Here is a 26,517-nt window from a genome sequence, read left to right as displayed (position 1 = left end):
TCAGCGTACTCAGGACAAATTGCGCAACAACTTTTGGGGTCCATTTTCTCCTGTTACCCTTGGTAAAATAAAACAAATTGGAGCTGAATTAAATTTTTTGTGAAAAAAAATTAAATGTTGATTTTTTTAAAAAACATTCCAAAAATTCCTGTGAAACACCTGAAGGGTTAATAAACTTCTTGAATGTGGTTTTGAGCACCTTGAGGGGTGCAGTTTTTCGAATGGTGTCACACTTGGTTATTTTCTATCATATAGACCCCTTAAAATGACTTCAAATGAGATGTGGTCCCTAAAAAAAAATCGTGTTGTAAAAATGAGAAATTGCTGGTCAACTTTTAACCCTTATAACGCCGTAACAAAAAAAAAATTTGGTTCCAAAATTGTGCTGATGTAAAGTAGACATGTGGGAAATGTTACTTATTAAATATTTTGTGTGACATATCTCTGTGATTTAAGGGCATAAAAATTCAAAGTTGGAAAATTACGAAATTTTCTAAATTTTAGCCAAATTTCCGTTTTTTTCACAAATAAATGCAGGTAATATCAAATAAATTTTACCACTATCATGAAGGACAACATGTCACGAGAAAACAATGTCAGAATCACCGGGATCCGTTGAAGCGTTCCAGAGTTCTAACCTCATAAAGGGACAGTGGTCAGAATTGTAAAAATTGGCCCGGTCATTAACGTGCAAACCACCCTTGGGGGTAAAGGGGTTAAAGGGTATGAACGCCTTTAGGGGCCTTTAATAATTTTTGCTATTGGGTTTCATTAAAAATGTAGCACTGCTTAACTTTTCCAAGCTTTTTGTTTCCCCGAACATTGGCCAGCTCAGAATCCACCAGTGAGCTCGTTTCCATGGGGTATTTGTAACTCTTTTTTTCTGAGTTCCTCTCAGATGATTTATAACCACATCAAAGTTCAGCTCAACTTTGATGTGGTCTGTAGTCAGAAATCATCAGAATGGAGTTAAGAAAAAGACAGATAAGAGTCAATCAAAACGCGCTGAATCACAAAGTTTCAATTAAGTCGTTTTCCAGAAAGGATTACAAATTTTCCTGTGCGGCACACCGTGTTCGGCATACAGTGTGCGCACTAATAAAGGGGTGCATCAATAGGCGATTTCATGCACAATGTTATGGAAAAATGGCTTGCTGAAGATTTAGGATACTTTGGTCTGTTCGCTGTAAACCTAGCGTTATTGCTACTTATCTAAATGGAAAACTTACATGAAAACAATAATTACTCCACAGGAAGCCCAAAATTACAGTCTCGGAAAACAGACTCTCCGAAAAATGTACACCGTCTATATCAAGAAATTTCAATGGAATTGCTTTTTTTGTGGATTAAAGTTATGCTTGCTTGGCGATATTTCCTTAGATATCATTTTGGAGAATGGATTTAGTTTTTAACCCATTCTCTAGATTCAGAGGGGACAGGGAGCCAGAGTAAAATGCTTAAATTGTGTCTTCCTACTGCCACCACTAGGAGGAGCTCTTTGCACAAGGATTTATAAAGCTCTGTCTCCCACTGAGCTGAATGGCCCAGGTTTATTACAAAAGTTTTCCCAACTTCTAAAGAAATTTGCAATCAGTGGGAACCCTGCTATTCATGACAATGATAATTTGGTGGGGGTCTCTAATATTTTTAGCCTGTACAGTGACACAAGGATCTGCAGTCCGCTTCTTCCACTTGCACCGGAGGTGACCAGTCGCCAGTGTGCGAAAGAAAACCAGTATAGGTGACAGAGCGCACAAGGGCTGTTAAAGGGGTTTTCTAGGATTATATTATTGATTATCAGTAAGAAAGTCGGAGAAGGTGTGATTTTTTTTGGCACTGCCATAGACAATATCTCCTTTTTTGTTTTTCAGACATAGCGTCATACCTATCTACTTGTAGCTGTCACTGGTACTGCAGTTAAATCCATAATGTAAAAAAGAGGACAGCGCCACAACGGTCAGTGATAAGAAAAAAACTTACAGCTTTAATCTGCCAACTGCGGCGACGTTTCGGTATAAACCTTTATCAAGCACAGTATGACACATGTTCCAACCACCATTATATATCCCAAGCACCACCCCTCATTAGAACAAAACACCAATAGGAGTATAGTACTACAATGACACAATACATCAATACATCAAAATACATATAAATATACAAAAAATACTTGTACAAATACATAAACATTGACAATACAACATCAGAAAAAGGCATGCTAGTCCTGATCTCTAAAAATCCAACGAACTAACCCACTAAAGTGCAAAGAAGGTCGCCCTCAAACAGATGTAAACAAACGACATTCCTCCAATAGAACTGTAGCATTCCCCGTAGTCAAGATACAAACCACCCCCCCAGGATGATGTCATAACGGCCGTAGTCCAATCAGATACTCCTCCACAAATCATGTGATCATGGTGATAGAAAAAATTGCTGCACAGACCCAGTCCATACATGGGAGAAGTCTCCATTGCGCATAGCAGGATTAGTATCCAGGATATCGATCAGCTCCCAAACAAAATAACAGTAGTCCAACAGTAGTCCCATTGGACTACTGTTATTTTGTTTGGGAGCTGATCGATATCCTGGATACTAATCCTGTTATACGCAATGGAGACTTCTCCCATGTATGGACTGGGTCTGTGCAGCAATTTTTTCTATCACCATGATCACATGATTTGTGGAGGAGTATCTGATTGGACTACGGCCGTTATGACATCATCCTGGGGGGGTGGTTTGTATCTTGACTACGGGGAATGCTACAGTTCTATTGGAGGAATGTCGTTTGTTTACATCTGTTTGAGGGCGACCTTCTTTGCACTTTAGTGGGTTAGTTCGTTGGATTTTTAGAGATCAGGACTAGCATGCCTTTTTCTGATGTTGTATTGTCAATGTTTATGTATTTGTACAAGTATTTTTTGTATATTTATATGTATTTTGATGTATTGATGTATTGTGTCATTGTAGTACTATACTCCTATTGGTGTTTTGTTCTAATGAGGGGTGGTGCTTGGGATATATAATGGTGGTTGGAACATGTGTCATACTGTGCTTGATAAAGGTTTATACCGAAACGTCGCCGCAGTTGGCAGATTAAAGCTGTAAGTTTTTTTCTTATCACTGACCGTTGTGGCGCTGTCCTCTTTTTTACATTATGGATTGGACTTTTTAGCTGGGCTGACCCCCTGGCAAGGACTTGCGTCCACAGGCCTAGGAAGGCTATAAGGGACATAGGGTGCGGTTTAACCTATTTTTTGGATTTGGTACTGCAGTTAGTCTCATTCATTTAACTGGTTGTGCAGTATGCAATACCACCGGGCCCTTGATTTAGCTGATCAGCAGTAGGGTGTAGGGGTGATACTATAATCTTAGGCCTCATTCAGACGTCAGTTTTTGCTCAGAGTGTGGTTCCAGTGAAATAAAAATATATACCGTACATACTCGAGAATAAGCTGACCCGAGTATAAGCCGACGTATCGGGAAAACTTATTGACTCGAATATACGCCGAGGGGGGAGATGTAGCAGCTACTGGGTCCGTGAGTCTCCCCTCTCTCCGTGAGTCTCCCTTCTTTCCGCGAGTCTCCCCACGAGTCTCCCCTCTCCCCTCGAGTCTGTAGCTCCCCGCGGGTCTCCCCTCTCCCCGCAAGTCTCTCCTCTCCCCTCGAGTCTGTAGCTCCCCGCGGGTCTCCCCTCTCCCCGCAAGTCTCTCCTGTCATGATCTCAATGGCAAGAGAACATAGCATCAGCATATATAGGAACTAGCTCTTGGAAGATGGGAACTGAGCTGACCATGAACTAAACCTAACACACAACTAGCAGTGGCCGGGTAGCATGCCTACGTTGATTCTAGATGCCCAGCACCAGCCGGAGGACTAAATAATGCTAGCAGAGGAAAATAAGTCCTAGCTCACCTCTAGAGAAATACCCCGAAAGGAGACAGAGGCCCCCCACATGTATTGGCGGTGAATTAAGATGAAATAACAAAACGTAGTATGAAAATAGGTTTAGCAAATTTGAGGTCCACTTACTACATAGCAGAAGACAGAAAGAACACTTTCATGGTCAGCTAAAAACCCTATCAAAACACCATCCAGAAATTACTTTAAAACTCTGGCATTAACTCATAACACCAGAGTGGCAATTCCTGTTCACAAGAGCTTTCCAGACACAGTAACGAAACTACAGCTGTGAACTGGAACAAAAATGCAAAAACAAACATGGACAAAAGTCCAACTTATCTAGTAGTTGTCTAGGAGCAGGAACAAGCACAGAGAGGCTTCTGATAACATTGTTGACCGGCAAGCAACTAACAAAGCAGCAAGGTTATATAGCGACTCCCACATCTTGATGGGAACAGGTGAACAGAGAAGATGAAGACACCAGTTCAATTCCACCAGTAGCCACCGGGGGAGCCCAGAATCCAAATTCACAACAGTACCCCCCCCTCAAGGAGGGGGCACCGAACCCTCACCAGAACCACCAGGGCGATCAGGATGGGCCCTATGAAAGGCACGAACCAGATCAGAGGCATGAACATCAGATGCATTCACCCAAGAATTATCCTCCTGGCCGTATCCCTTCCACTTGACCAGATACTGGAGTCTCCGTCTGGAAACACGAGAGTCTAAGATTTTCTCCACAACGTACTCCAACTCTCCCTCAACCAACACCGGAGCAGGAGGCTCAACGGAAGGCACAACCGGTACCTCATACCTGCGCAATAATGACCGATGAAAAACGTTATGAATAGAAAAGGATGCAGGGAGGTCCAAACGGAAGGAAACAGGGTTAAGAATCTCCAATATCTTATACGGGCCGATGAACCGAGGCTTAAACTTAGGAGAAGAGACCCTCATAGGGACAAAACGAGAAGACAACCACACCAAATCCCCAACACAAAGCCGAGGACCAACACGACGGTGGCGGTTGGCAAAAAGCTGAGTCTTCTCCTGGGACAACCTCAAATTGTCCACCACCTGCCCCCAGATCTGATGCAATCTCTCCACCACAGCATCCACTCCAGGACAATCCGAAGATTCCACCTGACCAGAGGAAAATCGAGGATGAAACCCCGAATTACAGAAAAACGGGGACACCAAAGTGGCAGAGCTGGCCCGAATATTGAGAGCGAACTCCGCCAATGGCAAAAAAGCAACCCAATCATCCTGGTCAGCAGACACAAAACACCTCAGATATGTCTCCAGGGTCTGATTAATCCGCTCGGTCTGGCCATTCGTCTGAGGATGGAAAGCGGACGAAAAAGATAAATCTATGCCCATCCTAGCACAGAATGCCCGCCAAAATCTAGACACGAATTGAGTCCCTCTGTCAGAAACGATATTCTCAGGAATACCATGCAAACGAACAACATTTTGAAAAAACAGAGGAACCAACTCGGAAGAAGAAGGCAACTTGGGCAGAGGAACCAAATGGACCATCTTAGAGAAACGGTCACACACCACCCAGATGACAGACATCTTCTGAGAAACAGGCAGATCTGAAATAAAATCCATCGAGATGTGCGTCCAAGGCCTCTTAGGAATAGGCAAGGGCAACAATAATCCACTAGCCCGAGAACAACAAGGCTTGGCCCGAGCACAAACGTCACAAGACTGCACAAAGCCTCGCACATCTCGTGACAGGGAAGGCCACCAGAAGGACCTTGCCACCAAATCCCTGGTACCAAAAATGCCAGGATGACCTGCCAACGCAGAAGAATGAACCTCAGAGATTACTCTACTGGTCCAATCATCAGGAACAAACAGTTTATCAGGTGGGCAACGATCAGGTCTATCCGCCTGAAACTCCTGCAAGGCCCGCCGCAGGTCTGGAGAAACGGCTGACAATACCACTCCATCCTTAAGGATACCTGTGGGCTCAGAGTTACCAGGCGAGTCAGGCTCAAAACTCCTAGAAAGGGCATCCGCCTTAACATTCTTAGAACCCGGTAGGTATGACACCACAAAATTAAACCGAGAGAAAAATAATGACCAGCGCGCCTGTCTAGGATTCAGGCGCCTGGCGGTCTCAAGATAAATCAAATTTTTGTGGTCCGTCAATACCACCACCTGATGTCTGGCCCCCTCAAGCCAATGGCGCCACTCCTCAAAAGCCCACTTCATGGCCAAAAGCTCCCGATTCCCAACATCATAATTCCGCTCAGCGGGCGAAAATTTACGGGAAAAGAAGGCACAAGGCCTCATCACGGAGCAGTCAGAACTTTTCTGCGACAACACTGCCCCAGCTCCGATCTCAGAAGCGTCGACCTCAACCTGAAAAGGTAGAGCAACATCAGGCTGACGCAACACAGGGGCAGAGGAAAAACGGCGCTTAAGCTCCCGAAAGGCCTCCACAGCATCAGGGGACCAATCAGCAACATCAGCACCCTTCTTAGTCAAATCGGTCAATGGCTTAGCAATATCCGAAAAACCAGCAATAAATCGACGATAAAAGTTAGCAAAGCCCAAAAATTTCTGAAGACTCTTAAGAGAAGAGGGCTGCGTCCAATCACAAATAGCTTGAACCTTGACAGGATCCATTTCAATGGAAGAGGGGGAAAAAATATATCCCAAAAAGGAAATCCTCTGTACCCCAAAAACACACTTAGAACCCTTCACACACAAAGAATTAGACCGCAAAACCTGAAAAACTCTCCTGACTTGCTGGACATGAGAGTCCCAGTCATTCGAAAAAATCAGAATATCATCCAGATACACAATCATAAATTTATCCAAATAATCGCGAAAAATATCATGCATAAAGGACTGGAAAACTGACGGAGCATTTGAAAGACCAAAAGGCATCACTAAATACTCAAAGTGGCCCTCGGGCGTATTAAATGCGGTTTTCCACTCATCCCCCTGCCTGATTCGCACCAAATTATACGCCCCACGAAGGTCAATCTTAGAGAACCACTTGGCCCCCTTTATGCGAGCAAACAAATCAGTCAGCAACGGCAATGGGTATTGATATTTAACAGTGATTTTATTCAAAAGCCGATAATCAATACATGGTCTCAAAGAGCCGTCTTTTTTTGACACAAAGAAAAAACCGGCTCCTAAGGGAGATGACGATGGACGAATATGTCCCTTTTCCAAGGACTCCTTTATATATTCTCGCATAGCAGCATGTTCAGGCACAGACAGATTAAATAAACGACCCTTTGGGTATTTACTACCCGGGATTAAATCTATGGCACAATCGCACTCTCGGTGCGGAGGTAACGAACCAAGCTTGGATTCTTCAAAGACGTCACGATAGTCAGACAGGAACTCAGGAATTTCAGAGGGAATAGATGATGAAATGGAAACCACAGGTACATCCCCATGAGCCCCCTTACATCCCCAGCTCAACACAGACATAGCTCTCCAGTCGAGGACTGGATTGTGAGATTGCAGCCAAGGCAATCCTAGCACCAAATCATCATGTAGATTATACAGCACCAGAAAGCGAATAATCTCCTGGTGATCCGGATTAATACGCATAGTTACTTGTGTCCAGTATTGTGGTTTATTATTAGCCAATGGGGTGGAATCAATCCCCTTCAGAGGAATAGGAGTCTCCAAAGGCTCTAAATCATACCCACAGCGTTTGGCAAAGGACCAATCCATAAGACTCAAAGCGGCGCCAGAGTCGACATAGGCGTCCGTGGTAATAGATGACAAAGAGCAAATCAGGGTCACAGATAGAATAAACTTAGACGGTGAGGTGCAAATGGAAACAGATTTACCAAGCTTTTTAGTGCGTTTAGAGCATGCTGATATAACATGAGTAGAATCACCACAATAGAAACACAACCCATTTTTACGTCTAAAATTCTGCCGCTCGCTTCGGGACAGAATTCTATCACACTGCATACTCTCTGGCGACTTCTCAGTGGACACCGCCAGATGGTGCACTGGTTTGCGCTCCCGCAAACGCCTATCGATCTGAATAGCCATTGTCATGGACTCATTCAGACCCGCAGGCACAGGGAACCCCACCATAACATCCTTAATGGCATCAGAGAGACCCTCTCTGAAAGTCGCCGCCAGGGCGCACTCATTCCACTGAGTAAGCACAGACCATTTACGGAATCTTTGGCAGTAAATTTCCGCTTCATCTTGCCCCTGAGATAGGGACATCAAAGTTTTTTCTGCCTGAAGCTCCAAATGAGGTTCGTCATAAAGCAACCCCAAGGCCAGAAAAAACGCATCCACATTGAGCAACGCAGGATCCCCTGGTGTCAATGAAAAAGCCCAGTCTTGAGGGTCGCCCCGGAGCAAGGAAATCACAATCCTGACCTGCTGTGCAGGGTCTCCGGCAGAGCGAGATTTCAGGGACAAAAATAATTTGCAATTATTTCGAAAATTCTGAAACCCAGATCTATTCCCCGAGAAAAATTCCGGCAAAGGAATTCTCGGCTCAGATACAGGTGCATGACAAACAAAATCTTGCAAATTTTGTACCCTCGTGGCGAGATTATTCAAACCTGCAGTTACACTCTGAAGATCCATTACAAACAGGTGGACACAGAGCCATTCAAGGTTTAAGAGGAGGTAAGAAGCAGCTAGACAGCAATTAAGGGCTAGACAGCAAAACTCTGAAGGGAAAAAAAAAAAAAAAAAAAAAAAATTTCCCTTAAACACTTCTCTATCTCCTGCTTCAGCCCAAACAATTAACACTTTGTAGGCCGGTCAAACTGTCATGATCTCAATGGCAAGAGAACATAGCATCAGCATATATAGGAACTAGCTCTTGGAAGATGGGAACTGAGCTGACCATGAACTAAACCTAACACACAACTAGCAGTGGCCGGGTAGCATGCCTACGTTGATTCTAGATGCCCAGCACCAGCCGGAGGACTAAATAATGCTAGCAGAGGAAAATAAGTCCTAGCTCACCTCTAGAGAAATACCCCGAAAGGAGACAGAGGCCCCCCACATGTATTGGCGGTGAATTAAGATGAAATAACAAAACGTAGTATGAAAATAGGTTTAGCAAATTTGAGGTCCACTTACTACATAGCAGAAGACAGAAAGAACACTTTCATGGTCAGCTAAAAACCCTATCAAAACACCATCCAGAAATTACTTTAAAACTCTGGCATTAACTCATAACACCAGAGTGGCAATTCCTGTTCACAAGAGCTTTCCAGACACAGTAACGAAACTACAGCTGTGAACTGGAACAAAAATGCAAAAACAAACATGGACAAAAGTCCAACTTATCTAGTAGTTGTCTAGGAGCAGGAACAAGCACAGAGAGGCTTCTGATAACATTGTTGACCGGCAAGCAACTAACAAAGCAGCAAGGTTATATAGCGACTCCCACATCTTGATGGGAACAGGTGAACAGAGAAGATGAAGACACCAGTTCAATTCCACCAGTAGCCACCGGGGGAGCCCAGAATCCAAATTCACAACACTCTCCTCTCCCCGTGAGTCTCTCCTCTCCCCATGAGTCTCTCCTCTTCCAGCTAGTCTCTCCTCTCCCCGTAAGTCTCCCCTCTCCCCGTGAGTCTCTCCTCTCCCCATGAATCTCTCCTCTCCCCGTGAGTCTCTCCTCTCCCCGTGAGGCTCTCCTCTCCCCACGAGTCTCCCCTCTCCTCTCGAGTCTGTAGCTCCCCGCAAGTCTCCCCTCTCCCGGCAAGTCTCTCCTCTCCCCACAAGTCTCCCCTCTCCCCGTGAGGCTCTCCTCTCCCCGTGAGTCTCTCCTCTCCCCGTGAGGCTCTCCTCTCCCTGTGAGTCTCTCCTCTCCCCGTGAGGCTCTCCTCTCCCCACGAGTCTCCCCTCTCGTCTGTAGCTCCCCGCGAGTCTCTCATCTCCCCGCAAGTCTCTCATCTCCCCGCAAGTCTCTCCTCTCCCCGCAAGTCTCCCCTCTCCCCATGAGTCTCTCCTCTCCCCGTGAGTCTCTCCTCTCCCCGTGAGTCTCTCCTCTCCCCATGAGGCTCTCCTTTCCCCACGAGTCTCCCCTCTCCCCTCGAGTCTGTAGCTCCCTGCGAGTCTCCCCTCTCCCCGCAAGTCTCTCCTCTCCCCGCAAGTCTCCCCTCTCCCCACGAGTCTCTCCTCTCCCCGCGAGTCTCTCCTCTCCCCGCGAGTCTCTCCTCTCCCCGCGAGTCTCCCCTCTCCCCGCGAGTCTCCCCTCTCCACGTGTGTCTCCCCTCTCCCCGCGAGTCTCCGCGAGTCTCCCCGCCGGTCCGCAAGTCTCCCAAGGGGCTGTTTCTTACCCACTTCTACACAGCAGCGGTGGAGCAGCGCCATCCTGTCATATATGGAGTCCCGGAGGTAGTGGCGTGCCAGTAACGTATGGAACAGCACTAGGAGTCGTGAAGGCAAGCAGTAGCTGTACAGCAGGTGGAGGTTGCGGGCAGAGTGTATTTTCGCTGCACACACTTAATTTCCGATCCCGCTCATTATGGCTTATGCACATTCGTGACGTCACCGGAAGTGAAGCATGTGGCACTGAAAATACAGCCTCCACCTGCCGTACGGCTACTGCTTGCCTCCACGACTGCTACTGCTGCTCCATACGTTACCGGCACGCCGCTACCTCTGAGACTCCATACAAGACAGGATGGCGCTGCTCCGCCGCTACCGCTCGCTCCATAGGTTACCGACACGCCACTACCTCCGGGGCTCAACACATGCCAGGATCGCGCTGCTCCGCCGCTGCAGCTGTGAAGGAGGGGGTAAGAAACACCCTCGGGGAAGAGAGACGGACCTTGGGTGGGGGTGACTCAAGTATAAGCCGAGAGGGGCACTTTGAAAATCTCAGCTTATACTCGAGTATATACAACAAAACCACCGCAAACAACGATCAAAGAAAAAAACCCCAAAGGACTAAATTGTTGAAAAATATAGAAAATGTTTATTAATAAATAGGATCAGGGTAGGAGACAAAGGGAAAAAAGCAAGGCAGATGTCCTTACACACATGTTGAGAAACGCTGGGGTGTATGTTGTATGGCTGGCTCAAAGTATACAGAGGAATACAATTAATCATTATTTGTGAAGTATATACACAGTATAAGCCTCTGAATAGACAACACAGGTAACTACATCATTGAGTAATAGTCAGTTACAAAACAAATAGATCACAGATTACCTGAGAGGTGTAAAGATGAGAACCGCCGCAGCATACACCCGCCCCAACGCGCGTTTCGGCGTGATGGCCTTTTTCACCCCTTGAAAAAGGCCATCACGCCGAAACGCGCGTTGGGGCGGGTGTATGCTGCGGCGGTTCTCATCTTTACACCTCTCAGGTAATCTGTGATCTATTTGTTTTGTAACTGACTATTACTCAATGATGTAGTTACCTGTGTTGTCTATTCAGAGGCTTATACTGTGTATATACTTCACAAATAATGATTAATTGTATTCCTCTGTATACTTTGAGCCAGCCATACAACATACACCCCAGCGTTTCTCAACATGTGTGTAAGGACATCTGCCTTGCTTTTTTCCCTTTGTCTCCTACCCTGATCCTATTTATTAATAAAAATTTTCTATATTTTTCAACAATTTAGTCCTTTGGGGTTTTTTTCTTTGATCGTTGTTTGCGGTGGTTTTGTGGTACTTTAAGTGCGATTACCCCAGAATTATCCATATTTAGCCCATTTTATAATATCCATATATGTATTGTATTACATTTTCGTGGGCATGCGTCTTGTGAAGTTGTTATCGAGTATATACAGTATATATATTTCTCTACCTAGGATGGTATCCAAATGCTGTACTCACAGTAGTATAAAAGGCACAAAAAACGGTTGAATACAGCAGCACAAAAATTAAAAAGGCAGAAAAGAAATATCCTCTGCGCTCCCAGGCAACATGTTTCAGACCTGCATGGTCCTTTGTCCAGCCTGGAAAAAGGCTTGACAAAGGACCATGCAGGTCTGAAACATGTTGCTGCTTTTTTGTTTAACCATTTTTTGTGCCTAGTGTTTTACTTGTTCTTCCAGCGATCGGCAACCTGTTTACACTGCACAAATAGGAGTGATAGTCGTGCAGTGTAAATTCACCATTAGATACCCGCTTCAAGTGATGAATTATCCCAGTGATTTATCATTTACTATGTTGGGAAAATCTCTTTTAGCAGCAAAGAAACAGATTAAAAAAACATAAAATTCTCCGTGATGGCAAAAAAAGTATTTTTTTCCATTTGAGCTAATTATAATCAATGATCCCAGTAGAGATGTCGCGGGTACCTCTGCCCATCCTCAGTTCAGCCTCGCAGTGTGGCAGTGAACCCTCCTCGGGGGCCTTCTTTCTTAGCCTCTCACCTAGCCAAATCAGATCTCATACTTTGCACTGACGAGCGGCAACACCCCGAAACATGTGTCTGCAAATTGGGATTCTGGTTTGACTTTTATCCTTAGTCATATTGCAAGGCTCGTTAAAGGGTCGATATTAACCTTTAGGATCACTACTTCCAATAGTTGGCACTAAAATTCAAGTCCTCTTCCTCTCTGAATAGACAATTTGTATATTTTATTTCCCAGGGGAGCATGCAAGGCGTTCAAGTCTCCTCACACTGGCTTGTCACTCTCCCCAAAGAGATATCTTACCCCTCTTATCTCCTTTTTTCTTATTACACTATTTTTTTTCTTTGTTGGAAATCAAAGTTAGAAAAACTCAGAAAGTTTTTCTTCTCTTTTAAAATGTTTAAAAACGGATTTTAATTTATTGTTCTTTTTTTTAACATAGATTTTAGATTATTAGCAATAATATTAATCGTCATCATATTACATTTTTTTCATAATAATTAAAGGAAAAAAGTCACAGCTATAAATGAAACTTAAAAAACACAATCGACATAGTTGTTGCACCTCCTCAGTTCAGGCGAGACTGCAATCAATGCCAATATTTTACCCATTCGCATCGTATGCGCAGTAGGATGCTGATATATCGGGAGTTTTTTCACACCCTTCTCACTGGAGAAACAGTTACAGTCTACGGTCATCTTCCTTTCCCCCTCAAAAATATTGACAGTGAAGTTAAAGGGGAATTTTCACTGGATTTTTTTAATTTAAACCGAGTACCTCCTCCATTTGCTGCTGGTCCGCTGATTCTCGAACAGTTTTTCTTTTTCTCCTGCGCTCCTCTGTTCCAAAGTTAAGCCCCTCAGTAATAATTCTGTAAACTTTCCCTACTGATAACTGGGCGTATACCACAGGACTTCTTTGTGGGCGTGGCCATATTTTGATTCGCCAGCATCGGGGGAGGAATTAATAAACGTTCCCAATTGGTTGAAGGGAAAATTTATAATTATTACTGAGGGGCACAGCATTGGAATGGAGGGGCGCAGAAGAAAAAGGAAAACTGTTCCGGAATCAGTGCAGCAGTGGCAATTAGAGGAAGCACTCCGTTAAATTAAAAAAAAGCAGCAAAAGGTCCCCTTTAAAAGTAAAATAATGAACTTTTTGATCCTCCATAGCTAATATATTTCATCAGTTAAAGAAATAGTAGTCATCACTATCTTCAGCTCTTTAGTATGGGAACAAGTTTTCCATAATTGTCAAGAGTCTGGGAGAATCCTGTGATTGGAACATCAAAAGGGGTGAGGTTTTCCTGGAGTTTTCTTGGTGGACTAGGGTGGAGCTTAAATGTCTTGTTTTCAGGAATCAAAATGTTGGTATGTTCCAAATTCTCATTTTTTTTTTTTTACAACATTCTATGTTACAGGAGGCTGGGATAGTAAAGGGGATCTGTCAGCAGATTTTTGATATTTAATCAGAGAGCAGCATAATATAGTGCATGAGAGCCTGATTCCAGGGACGTGTCACTTACTGGGCTGTGTGCTGTAGTTTCTACTTTTATTACAATCAGTGTTAGACAAACTACAGTAATCTGTGTATCCCCACCCCCACCACTGATTGGTAACTTGCTGACTGTAAACAGAAAGCTGCCAATCAGTGTTGTGGGCGGGGTTAGACACAGAAATCTGCCAATCAGTGGTGTTGGTGGATTACAGCGTTCGAAGCTCTGCTAAATATACAGCAGAGAAAGCAGGGATTCTAAAACAACTGCACCAAGCAGCCCAGTAAGTGATACATCACTGGAATCAGGGTATCTGCCCCTACATCATGCTGCTCTTAAATTAAATGTCACATTCCCTTCAAGGCTAAATAGACACACCTAGAATTAGAGATTTTGAGGAAGCTTAAGGCTTACGTGTCAGGACATATTAATGATCCTTTCTACATCCAAACTGTATAGTGCCGTAATATGGCGAATATTTTAGTTTATTGTACCTCTAATTTCAAAAAGAGGTATACAGGGTCACAGGGATATTGAGGTGCCAGTGTAACAATTTCTATAATAACTAAGTCATAATCAATAAATGTGACTGCCGAGACCAATTTACAATTCGTTTCAAGGTGGCAGCAAAAGGTCCCCGAGGTTAAGAGCCGCAGTTACTGTATCTCTCGGGCCAACAACCCCATATTTGCTGGTAGCATTTTAAATTTTCTGAAATAATTCTGGCAAATTTGGACATGCGATGTAGGTGTAAAAAAAATCCCACATTAAGGTGGGCGGTTGCATTGGGGTTTGGGTGTTTCCAGATCAGTCCTTAGTGAGAATCTGTCGTAAACTTGTGCTGGAGTCGATATGTTGGTTCTGGAATTTTGCGGTTTCGTTAATGATACAAATCTAGTGATATTTTCTTTGATCTTCGGATGTTTTTTTTTTTCTCCTTTTTATATTTCAGTATTCTCAAATGAGGGACGAAGTGTTCAAATCCAACCTGGTGTGCGCATTCATCGTCCTCATTTTTATCACTGCGATCCAAAGCCTGCTTCCGTCATCAAGGTAATTCTCGTTTTCTATGTCTTTTTTTTTTATTGATTGGCATCAACATTTTTTTATTAGTAAATCGAGTTAATTTTGACTCAAAGGCCACGTCGTTTAGTATTTCCTCAGTATTTTGCAACAGTATTTAGAAGCCAAAACCAGGAGTGGGTGAAAAATGCAGAAGTGGTGACATTTCTGTTACATTTTTCCTCTGATTGTTTCACTCCTGATTCTGACTTACAAATACTGATGTGAAATACTGACCAAATACTGCTAGTGTGAACATGGCTGAAACCTGAAAATTCTAATCTACCTGTGGATGTGTAAGAGGAGGTGACAATAATCCTGAAAGTCCCAGCACTGTGCATCATTGGTGTGAGAAGACTGCTACCTACCGTCCAAACAGGACCATGTGGAGCCAACCAGTTGAGGAAGAGTTGCAGGAGGGGACGAGTTTAGAAGTAGCACCAAGTCAGGTGCCATTGATGATTGAGTTCCTAAATATAAAAGGTCTGTGCACCAAACCGGAGTGGGTTTTGACGCCAAGAAGGAGAGCAGACCAGAAGTGCTCAGGGGCAGACGCCACAGTCGAAGAGACAGGTTGCAGTAAGGAGTGTGCGCCAGCAGGCTGCAGCATGGTTAGAGGCAGAATTATGCGGCATGAGACCAGACCCGGAGAACACACTATGCCGGTCAAGGCCCAAGGATCCGTTCCAAACCGGTCAAGATGTGGAGTTCCGAGCAGGTCAGTCAATGCTCGAATCCCAGATCTGCTGAAGTCATGATCCAGATCCCGGATGATGCTGTTGAGTCCTTCTCGTCCCTGGCTTCCTGAATGTTGGTAACCAAGTAAATGACACGCAGCACAGAGTTTGTGTGATCATATACAGAGGTAGCCCAGGAGCACGTCTGTCTCACTGGGCTCTCCCCCTCCTTTATATAGTAAAGAGTTAGACATTTTACAGACATGCGCACAAGCGCTCATATTTCACATTCTTTTACAAAGCAGATCTATACTGTGATAAGTTACAAACTCTGGTATGTAGGTGAAAGGCTACAATATCAAGAAGGAATGCGTGCGTAATTATTTCCATAAAAGGAAATGTCAACTTTTGCTCAAGTTTCCTGTTGTAAGCCAGATTTAACAGGATAAAGACACGATAGATTCTTTTGGTTCAGTCTGATCTCCACAATTCCCCCCTTTGACATATTCTTTTATTTTTATTACCACAGGGCCAAAGACAAAGCCTTTATTTGGTATTACACATGTACACGCTTGTATTCAATAAGAGAATCAAATCTAGTATTAATTCTTCCGTTTAACTCTCGCAACCTTTTCTTTGTTTTGCAATAAGTACAGATGTTACAAAGAGATAGCAAAATAAGCGCAATAATCAGTATTAGCAAAGGATAACATAATGCTTGTAGAATGCGTTGTGCAGTAGGAGGCTTCTATTATATACAATGTATGATAGTCACTACTTCTAAAGATTCTGCCTGTCCCGCCAATCTGCACATTCATTACTGGGCATCCAGTATTTGCTTGACAAGTAAAATGTCCTTGTGTGCGATTCTGTGTACTATTGGTCCAAGACCATGATGTATTGAACTTATTGTTTTGTAGCTCGGTATTCTGCAACATCTCTTTACCTGGAGTCCAACTGTTACATAATTTGAATGTTAGTGTCCATAAGAAGATTATGGTCGAGACTTCTTGCAATGACTTGCGTGTATCCATGATGCCTTTCCTTCAAGCTTGACTGATGTAGGTGTTGTCAACAGGACTTGGAAGGGTCCGTCAAATCTTGGTTCAAGAGCCTTTCTGGTGTGTCTTTTTACATAGACTTGATCGCCTGGTTCCAACTTGTGACTCCCTTCAGTGTTGTCAGGATCTGGAAGGGAAGCAAAAACTTGTGCATGCACCTTAGTTAATTGTTTCTGAAGATTTTGCACATAAGAAGTCAATGACTCAATATTTAATACAAGTTGCTGTGGAAAATAGCATCCTAAATTGGCAATCCTGCCAAACAAAATTTCATATGGAGACAGTTTAGTCTTACCCCTTGGGGTATTGCGTATTGAGTAAAGGGCCAGTGGAAGGCATTCTGTCCAAGGCTTTCCTGTTTCAGCCATGGCTTTCTGTATTTTTAATTTTAAAGTTCCATTCATGCGTTCCACCTTTCCAGAACTTTGAGGATGGTACGGAGTGTGTAACTGACTTTCAACACCTAACATTTTCAGTACATTTTGAAATATTTCTCCAGTGAAATGAGTACCCCTATCTGACTCGATCACTTCAGGGAGACCGTAACGGGGTATCAGTTCGGCAACTAGCTTTACAGCAGTGTTTTTAGCTGAAGCCTTCCGAACTGGATAGGCCTCTGGCCACCCCGAGAACATGTCCACACACACCAACACATACTCATACCCATTACTTTTTGGCAGCTGGATAAAGTCTATTTGTAATCGCTGAAACGGGTAGAGAGGTCGGACGTGGTGCTTCATAGGGGTCTTTGTTGTCTGTCCGGGATTATGTGCCAGGCATATAACGCATGCAGCACAATAGTCTCTTGCATAGTTGCCAAAACCTGGAGCCAACCAGACTTGCTTTGCCAGTAGTGTCATTGCATTTGCAGACACATGAGTAGGGTGGTGCAGTCCACCAACTACAATCGGGTACCAGGCTCTAGGTAGACATATTAGTCCATCTTTCTTCCAAATTCCTGCTTGTTCTTCTGCCCCTTCCTTTTTCCACCTGTCCCTCTCCTCTTCTCCTGCATCTTCCTGTGCTTGTCTCAGTCTATCTTCAGTATTTTCTGTGGGGTTTACAGTATGAACCTGTTGTAAGGGTTTGACTGCTGCTGCTTTGGCTGCTTTATCAGCCCTATCATTTCCCCTAGATTCCCTAGTGTCGAGTCTCACATGTGCAGCTACCTTGATTACTGCTACTTCTTTTGTTTCTTGTACAGCCTCTAAAATCTGTTTGATCAGAGAAGCATGTTTTACAGGTTGTCCTGACGCTGTCATGTAACCTCTAGCTCTCCAGATTACTCCAAAATCAAACACAATACCATATGCATACCTAGAATCAGTGTATATATTAGCTGTCTGATTCTCAGCTATTTTTAGCGCTTCAATCAATGCTGTTAGTTCTGCTTCTTGTGCAGACTGTTTCGGTGGAAGTGGTTCTGCTTTGAGAGTTTCAGATTCTGACACAACTGCATACCCTGTATGGAAGTTACCTGTGTCATCTGCAAACCTACTACCATCTATAAACAGCTCTAAATCTGGATTTTGAAGTGGTGTTTCGGATACATTGGGTAAGCCTACCGTTTCTTGTAAAATGAGCTCTGTACAATCATGTGTGTCTGTAGGGAAAAAAATTTGCGTGTGGATCAGTGTCCTTATTCCCCCCTTCAGACTCGAGAGGTAGCAGTGTAGCTATATTGAGAGTCTGAAGCCTAGCAAATGTGATAGTAGAGGGGAGCAGCAAAGAACACTGCAGCCGCAAATGTCTGGCCATGGAAATGTGTTTTGGTTGGACCTGGTTTAATATCCCATAAACATCATGTGTAGTTTGAACTGTGAGTGGATGCTCTAGGACAATTTCTGATGCTTTGTCCAACAATAGTGAGACAGCAACAACTACACGTACACAGGTTGGCGCTGCTCTAGCTACGGGATCTAACCTTGCTGAAAGATATGCAATTGGTCTTTGTTTCCCTGCATGCTTCTGGGTAAGAACTCCTGTAGCATGAGAATCAACTTCTGCAGCCATAAGCTGAAATGGTTTGGTGTAGTCTGGTAGCCCTAACGCTGGAGCTGAAACAAGGGCATCTTTTAATTGTTGGAACGAAATTTGACCTTCTTTTGTCAACAAATAAGGTTCACTTTTTACACAGTCATACAGTGGTTGCATTAGTTGACTGGCATGTATAATCCATTGTCTACAATGAGACACTATTCCTAAAAATGCTCGTAGCTGTTTATGATTTCTAGGCTCATTCATCTGTCTTATTGCTTCAGTTCTTTGAGGTGTAAGATGCTTTTTACCTTGAGAAATGCAATGACCTAGAAAGACCACTTTGGATTGACAAGTTTGTAGCTTTTGTCTATTCACTTTACACCCTTCTTTTTCTAGAAAACATAGTAAACTTACAGTGGACCTTTCTGCAGTTTCTAGGTCTGGGCAGCAAAGTAGTATGTCATCCACATACTGCAAAATTACTACCTGTGGTTCGGGTTCAAACCTCTGAAGGACTGTTTGTAGGGCATTTGAATAAAGAGTAGGGGAGTGTATCATTCCCTGTGGAAGGCGTGTCCACGCCAACTGTTTGCCTTTAAATGTAAATGCAAACAAATGCCAACTGTCTTGGTGTAAAGGAACCGAGAAAAATGCATTTGAAAGATCTATTACAGTAAACACTTGAGAACTGGCTGGTATCTGTGATAGTAACGTATGAGGATTGGGTACAACTGGGGTGATTGGATCTAGAACTTTGTTTATTTCTCTTAGATCATGTACCATACGATATTTGGGCATAGAACTCTTATCAAGAGTTCTCTTCTTGACTGGATACAGAGGAGTGTTAGCAGGTGATTGTATCTCTACCAAAACTCCTTTCTCTCTATATTTCTCTATCTGTTTTGTAATCGCTAATTCCTGCTGGGCACTCACAGGGTATTGTCTGAGCTGTGGGAGAACAGTTCCTGGTTGCACAGATAATTTTACAGGAGAGATATGCAATAATCCCACATCAGTGTCACCCTGTGCCCACAGTGTTTCTGGGACCATTGAGAGGTCTAGATCTGTGGTGTACTCTTTTTCTTCAATATAATCCTCAAAAGCCTGAATTCTAACATATTGTTCTAATGTTTCTGCATCATCAGGGATAGTCAGCATAACTGTGCCATCTTCCCTAAAATTGATGTTAGCTTCTAATTTCTTTAGGACATCAGTTCCTAACAAACATGTTGGGGCACCTCTGGCATACAAAAATCGGGATGCAAAACATTTAGGTCCTAATGAGACCTCTAGGGGCACAGTATATGGCAGTGTTCGAATTACCCCATCATAACCCTCAGCAAAAGTTGTTTGTTGTGAAATATCTTCCGGGTTTGGAAGAAAATCTTGATTCAAAATTGAGGAAGTTGCACCTGTATCTATCAAAAATGGAATCTCTCTCCCCCCCACATTCACCTGTATCATAGGTCTTCTAGCTGGTAGGGAAGTTTGTAACACATTGAGTCAATCTGAATCTGGTATGGGACCATCTACGATGGTAGATTTCTGCTGGTTGTCCATTTGGGGAGGGTTATTTCTGGGAACAAATTTGCCTGACTTTATATCTGCCAACTTTTTCCTGCATTCTCTCTGAAAATGTCCTGGCTTCTTGCAGTAATGGCAAGGAAAATTGTGTCTTGCTCTCCCTCCTGTTGTGTTTGCTTGCGCTATTCTGACAGGCTTATGATTTTCTCTTAAATCCAACTCTATCCCTACGGCTTTTTGCCTAGCCAAGTGTGGGTCTTCCAAGGTTCTCCAATCAGGAGTTGCGGCCTTAAGTTTCTCCTTCACTTTTGGAGTCAATCCATCTATGAAGGTTTTTGTAATTAACCTCATCATTCCTGGAGTAGTCAGATCTATTCCTTCATCTCTAAAGCTATTTTCTACCCCTAGATAATACTCATCTACTGATTGACCAGGTTTCTGAGCCACCACTCCCGTTGTTCCTCTCTGCCTCTGTTTCTGCCTCATGAAAATTATTAAGTGGTCTACGAACTGATTGCCTGATTCTATCGTTTGTAGGGCACCTTCTCCTGCTTGTCCTACTTGTCCTGCCTGTCCCACTTGTCCGGCCTGTGGCCTATGTCCCTGTAGATATGCCAGTAATTCCTGGAAGAGACCAGGAGTCATTTTCATTCTACATAGTTCCTCTCCATCCGCCCAGACTCCTGCGTGAGTCTGCATAATTTGCTGTATATATTGTGCAAATCTGACTGGAAACTAGGTGGGGTCTGGCGCGTTATGCAAGAGAGACATACCTTCAGCAGGGGACCAAGGGAAATATTGCCGAGTTTGATGATACCTAGTTCCCATTACCCCGTCAGCACCAGGTTCCCTAAAGGGTCTTGGTACTACCCTAACAGGGGCAAGTACAGCGCCATGTCTAGGCGCACCACAGGCTAGGCAATCATTCCTCCAATCTGGATTTTGTTGTCCACAGTGTGAACATTCCCATCCTCCTACCCTACCAAGATTGGGATACAAAGCTGGAAATTGTTTTCCTCCTTCTGCTCCTCCAGATGGTACAAATGATTGGGCTTTTGGATCTAGGTAAGGTGGCGGGATTATGTCACAACATTTTCCCTTCCCCATGATCCATTTGGAAGTGTCTGGATCATACTTCCAATTTTCTTCCTTTGCTGTTTTTGAGACTCTTATCATGCAGTGCACAATATCTTCCCACCCATTATCTTTAACTATTCCTCCTCTTTCTTTATTTACTCTTTCCCATTCTGTACTGAACATAAGTGCTTCTGAAATTCCCAATTTTTCTCTTACCCTCCTAATCTGCCTTCTAACTGTCTTTCCACATCTTTCCTGTATGATATCTGCTGCTTCCACTTGTCCTAAGACGGTTTTTGTCTGTTTATTTCCCATTTTTCTCTTCAATATTAGCTATTTCTACCCCAGGTGACGTTTGGACAATCACTTACTCTATGGTGATGTCTCGTTGCCTTCTCTCCTAGGGAGCTAAAATATTGAAAGGCTTGTCTGCTCCGTTCTTCCTAACATGCAGATCATACTTAAGTGCTATTATGCACGCAAACAGACCCAGCAACACCATACAGATCACAAAACTTTCTGTCTCAGTTAGCATACTTGTCCCAGGCTCATGAAACCGCGTCCTGGGCTCATTCTATCAAACCTTATCCAGAAATGAAGGAAGTTAAGCACTTAATGAGAGTCAAGCATGGGCGGAGGTCTCCCCGAAAGGACGCAACCACATGACCCAGTTAGGCTGACTTCCGTGTATAAGGCTTATACCCCAACTATTTCGGCTTATTTTTCTACGCACTTTTGCTCTTCTTTCACAACATGCCACAACCTCCACACTGCTCACACACTGCCAGGGACAGGACTCATAAATCTATACAATATGGTAACCCGAGTTTTATAGGTATCTACTCACTACTAGACTAACCCAGCGTGACACGGCTCATAGAGATCTTTCGGATAATACAAGGCAGATAAAAGAGAACTAATAATGTCTCTTACCTGGCCAGGTTTTTTTAGTTCATTTGCCGTCCATTATCCCAGATCTCCGTTGTCCGTATCCGCAGGTGAATCTCGAGCAAATACTCTCGCCTCGGGTCCCTGTTCGGTGCGCCAAAGAAATGTTGAGTCCTTCTCGTCCCTGGCTTCCTGAATGTAGGTAACCAAGTAAATGACACGCAGCACAGAGTTTGTGTGATCATATACAGAGGTAGCCCAGGAGCACGTCTGTCTCACTGGGCTCTCCCCCTCCTTTATATAGTAAAGAGTTAGACATTTTACAGACATGCGCACAAGCGCTCATATTTCACATTCTTTTACAAAGCAGATCTATACTGTGATAAGTTACAAACTCTGGTATGTAGGTGAAAGGCTACAATATCAAGAAGGAATGCGTGCGTAATTATTTCCATAAAAGGAAATGTCAACTTTTGCTCAAGTTTCCTGTTGTAAGCCAGATTTAACAGGAGAAAGACACGATAGATTCTTTTGGTTCAGTCTGATCTCCACAATGCCAACCAGAAGCCAGAGCCCAGCCCATCCCATCCCTTCGGACCTGAGAGATTTGGCATTCTAAATGTTTCTTAGCATGAGAGCTGTTTACAATGTCCTGGGTTAGTGACGACCAGGAAATCATGGGAAACGTTAAAATAATAGCTCATTTTTAGTTCAAAGAGATTTCCTTCAAGGGCTCGTTCACCCAACCATATAACACGGCCGAGTGCTATCCGATGTTTTATCGCCTAGCACTTGGATCAATGCTATTCTATGGGGCAGTGCAGATCTGCATTTTTTTCTCATGCAAATTAGGCATAAGTAAAAAATCAAGGCATGCTGTGAGTGGCTCCACAAATGGGATGACACGCCCCCATCCAAGTCTATGGCTGCATGTTAAACATTGGACTGCACTCGAATGACCTTTGAGTGCAGTCTGATTCCCGCAGACTCAGACAATGGGGAAGATGGAGAAATTAAGTTCTCCATCTTCTCCACACCTGTGCTCCGGTTTTCTCATGCAAGAGAATCGGATCACACTAAGATGACACTCGGCTCAAACTCTTATAGAATTACAGAGTGTCATTACTATGGGCCTAAAAGCTAACAGGCAGGTTGGTGTTACCAGGCTCGGACTGGCCCATGGGGGAGCAGGTGAATCCTCCGGTGGGCTCCTGTGAAGGAGTGCTAATGAAAAGTGCTCAATTGTTGATTCCGCACGCCACCCTCTCTCCATACAGTGCCCCCTTTTCACACCGTACAGCCTCCATAATGTGCCTTCACGCTGTCCCTCATATACTGCTTCCCACCTTTCTGTGTCCTCAAACTGCCCTTATTTTTGTATACTGCCTCACATGCTTTGTATACTGAGTGAACACCCCATCCCCCCACAGTCCACAGTAAAAGTTCCTCACGTCTTCAGCTCCACTATGGAGCATTTAACTTCTCCCTCATCTTCACCTCTTTTGTACTGCTGTATCACAGGTAGCCTGCACCCCTCTATCCCACAGCCTGTACCCCCATATTACACATAGCCTGCACCCCTCTATCCCACAGCCTGTACCCCCATATTACACATAGCCTGCACCTCTCTATCCCACAGCCTGTACCCCCATATTACACATAGCCTGCACCCCTCTATCCCACAGCCTGTACCCCCATATTACACATAGCCTGCACCCCTCTATCCCACTGCCTGTACCCCCATATTACACATAGCCTGCACCCCTCTATCCCACAGCCTGTACCCCCATATTACACATAGCCTGCACCCCTCTATCCCACAGCCTGTACCCCCATATTACACATAGCCTGCACCCCTCTATCCCACTGCCTGTACCCCCATATTACACATAGCCTGCACCCCTCTATCTTACAGCCTGTACCCCCATATTACACATAGCCTGCACCCCTCTATCCCACTGCCTGTACCCCCATATTACACATAGCCTGCACCCCTCTATCCCACTGCCTGTACCCCCATATTACACATAGCCTGCACCCCTCTATCTCACAGCCTGTACCCCCATATTACACATAGCCTGCACCCCTCTATCTTACAGCTTGTACCCCCATATTACACATAGCCTGCACCCCTCTATCCCACAGCCTGTACCCCCATATTACACATAGCCTGCACCCCTCTATCCCACAGCCTGTACCCCCATATTACACATAGCCTGCACCCCTCTATCCCACAGCCTGTACCCCCATATTACACATAGCCTGCACCTCTCTATCCCACAGCCTGTACCCCCATATTACACATAGCCTGCACCCCTCTATCCCACAGCCTGTACCCCCATATTACACATAGCCTGCACCCCTCTATCCCACTGCCTGTACCCCCATATTACACATAGCCTGCACCCCTCTATCCCACAACCTGTACCCCCATATTACACATAGCCTGCACCCCTCTATCTTACAGCCTGTACCCCCATATTACACATAGCCTGCACCCCTCTATCCCACAGCCTGTACCCCCATATTACACATAGCCTGCACCCCTCTATCTTACAGCCTGTACCCCCATATTACACATAGCCTGCACCCCTCTATCCCACAGCCTGTACCCCCATATTACACATAGCCTGCACCCCTCTATCCCACAGCCTGTACCCCCATATTACACATAGCCTGCACCCCTCTATCCCACAGCCTGTACCCCCATATTACACATAGCCTGCACCTCTCTATCCCACAGCCTGTACCCCCATATTACACATAGCCTGCACCCCTCTATCCCACAGCCTGTACCCCCATATTACACATAGCCTTCACCCCTCTATCCCACAGCCTGTACCCCCATATTACACATAGCCTGCACCCCTCTATCCCACAGCCTGTACCCCCATATTACACATAGCCTGCACCCCTCTATCCCACAGCCTGTACCCCCATATTACACATAGCCTGCACCCCTCTATCCCACGGCCTGTACCCCCATATTACTCATAGCCTGCACCCCTCTATCTTACAGCTTGTACCCCCATATTACACATAGCCTGCACCCCTCTATCCCACGGCCTGTACCCCCATATTACACGTAGCCTGCACCCCTCTATCTTACAGCTTGTACCCCCATATTACACATAGCCTGCACCCCTCTATCCCACAGCCTGTACCCCCATATTACACATAGCCTGCACCCCTCTATCCCACAGCCTGTACCCCCATATTACACATAGCCTGCACCCCTCTATCTTACAGCCTGTACCCCCATATTACACATAGCCTGCACCCCTCTATCCCACAGCCTGTACCCCCATATTACACATAGCCTGCACCCCTCTATCCCACAGCCTGTACCCCCATATTACACATAGCCTGCACCCCTCTATCCCACAGCCTGTACCCCCATATTACACATAGCCTGTACCCCTCTATCTTACTGCCTGTACCCCCATATTACACATAGCCTGCACCCCTCTATCCCACAGCCTGTACCCCCATATTACACATAGCCTGCACCCCTCTATCTTACAGCCTGTACCCCCATATTACACATAGCCTGCACCCCTCTATCCCACAGCCTGTACCCCCATATTACACATAGCCTGCACCCCTCTATCCCACAGCCTGTACCCCCATATTACACATAGCCTGCACCCCTCTATCCCACGGCCTGTACCCCCATATTACACATAGCCTGCACCCCTCTATCTTACAGCTTGTACCCCCATATTACACATAGCCTGCACCCCTCTATCTTACAGCTTGTACCCCCATATTACACATAGCCTGCACCCCTCTATCCCACGGCCTGTACCCCCATATTACACATAGCCTGCACCCCTCTATCTTACAGCTTGTACCCCCATATTACACATAGCCTGCACCCCTCTATCCCACGGCCTGTACCCCCATATTACACATAGCCTGCACCCCTCTATCTTACAGCTTGTACCCCCATATTACACATAGCCTGCACCCCTCTATCCCACAGCCTGTACCCCCATATTACACATAGCCTGCACCCCTCTATCCCACAGCCTGTACCCCCATATTACACACAGCCTGCACCCCTCTATCCCACGGCCTGTACCCCCATATTACACATAGCCTGCACCCCTCTATCTTACAGCTTGTACCCCCATATTACACATAGCCTGCACCCCTCTATCTTACAGCTTGTACCCCCATATTACACATAGCCTGCACCCCTCTATCCCACGGCCTGTACCCCCATATTACACATAGCCTGCACCCCTCTATCTTACAGCTTGTACCCCCATATTACACATAGCCTGCACCCCTCTATCCCACAGCCTGTACCCCCATATTACACATAGCCTGCACCCCTCTATCCCACAGCCTGTACCCCCATATTACACATAGCCTGCACCCCTCTATCTTACAGCCTGTACCCCCATATTACACATAGCCTGCACCCCTCTATCCCACAGCCTGTACCCCCATATTACACATAGCCTGCACCCCTCTATCCCACAGCCTGTACCCCCATATTAC

The 26,517-nt window shown here is 44.9% G+C and overlaps 1 protein-coding gene across 3 annotated transcripts in view; it reads left to right on the top strand.

Annotated features, from left to right (window-relative positions):
• Positions 1 to 26,517, top strand: part of ADCY8 (adenylate cyclase 8) — a 364,716-nt gene that overhangs the window by 237,620 nt on the left and 100,579 nt on the right. For all 3 annotated transcript variants that reach the window (XM_077271241.1, XM_077271242.1, XM_077271243.1), the window contains one exon: positions 14,692 to 14,792. In XM_077271241.1, coding sequence (XP_077127356.1) covers positions 14,692 to 14,792 — 101 coding nt within the window. The remainder of the gene's footprint in view (positions 1 to 14,691; positions 14,793 to 26,517) is intronic.

The sequence above is a fragment of the Ranitomeya variabilis genome, chromosome 6 (genome assembly GCF_051348905.1).
Source record: "Ranitomeya variabilis isolate aRanVar5 chromosome 6, aRanVar5.hap1, whole genome shotgun sequence".
NCBI classification, from domain to species: Eukaryota; Metazoa; Chordata; class Amphibia; order Anura; family Dendrobatidae; genus Ranitomeya; species Ranitomeya variabilis.
The sequence above is the reverse complement of the archived record's forward strand: the minus strand, read 5'-3'. Positions and strand labels throughout refer to the sequence as shown.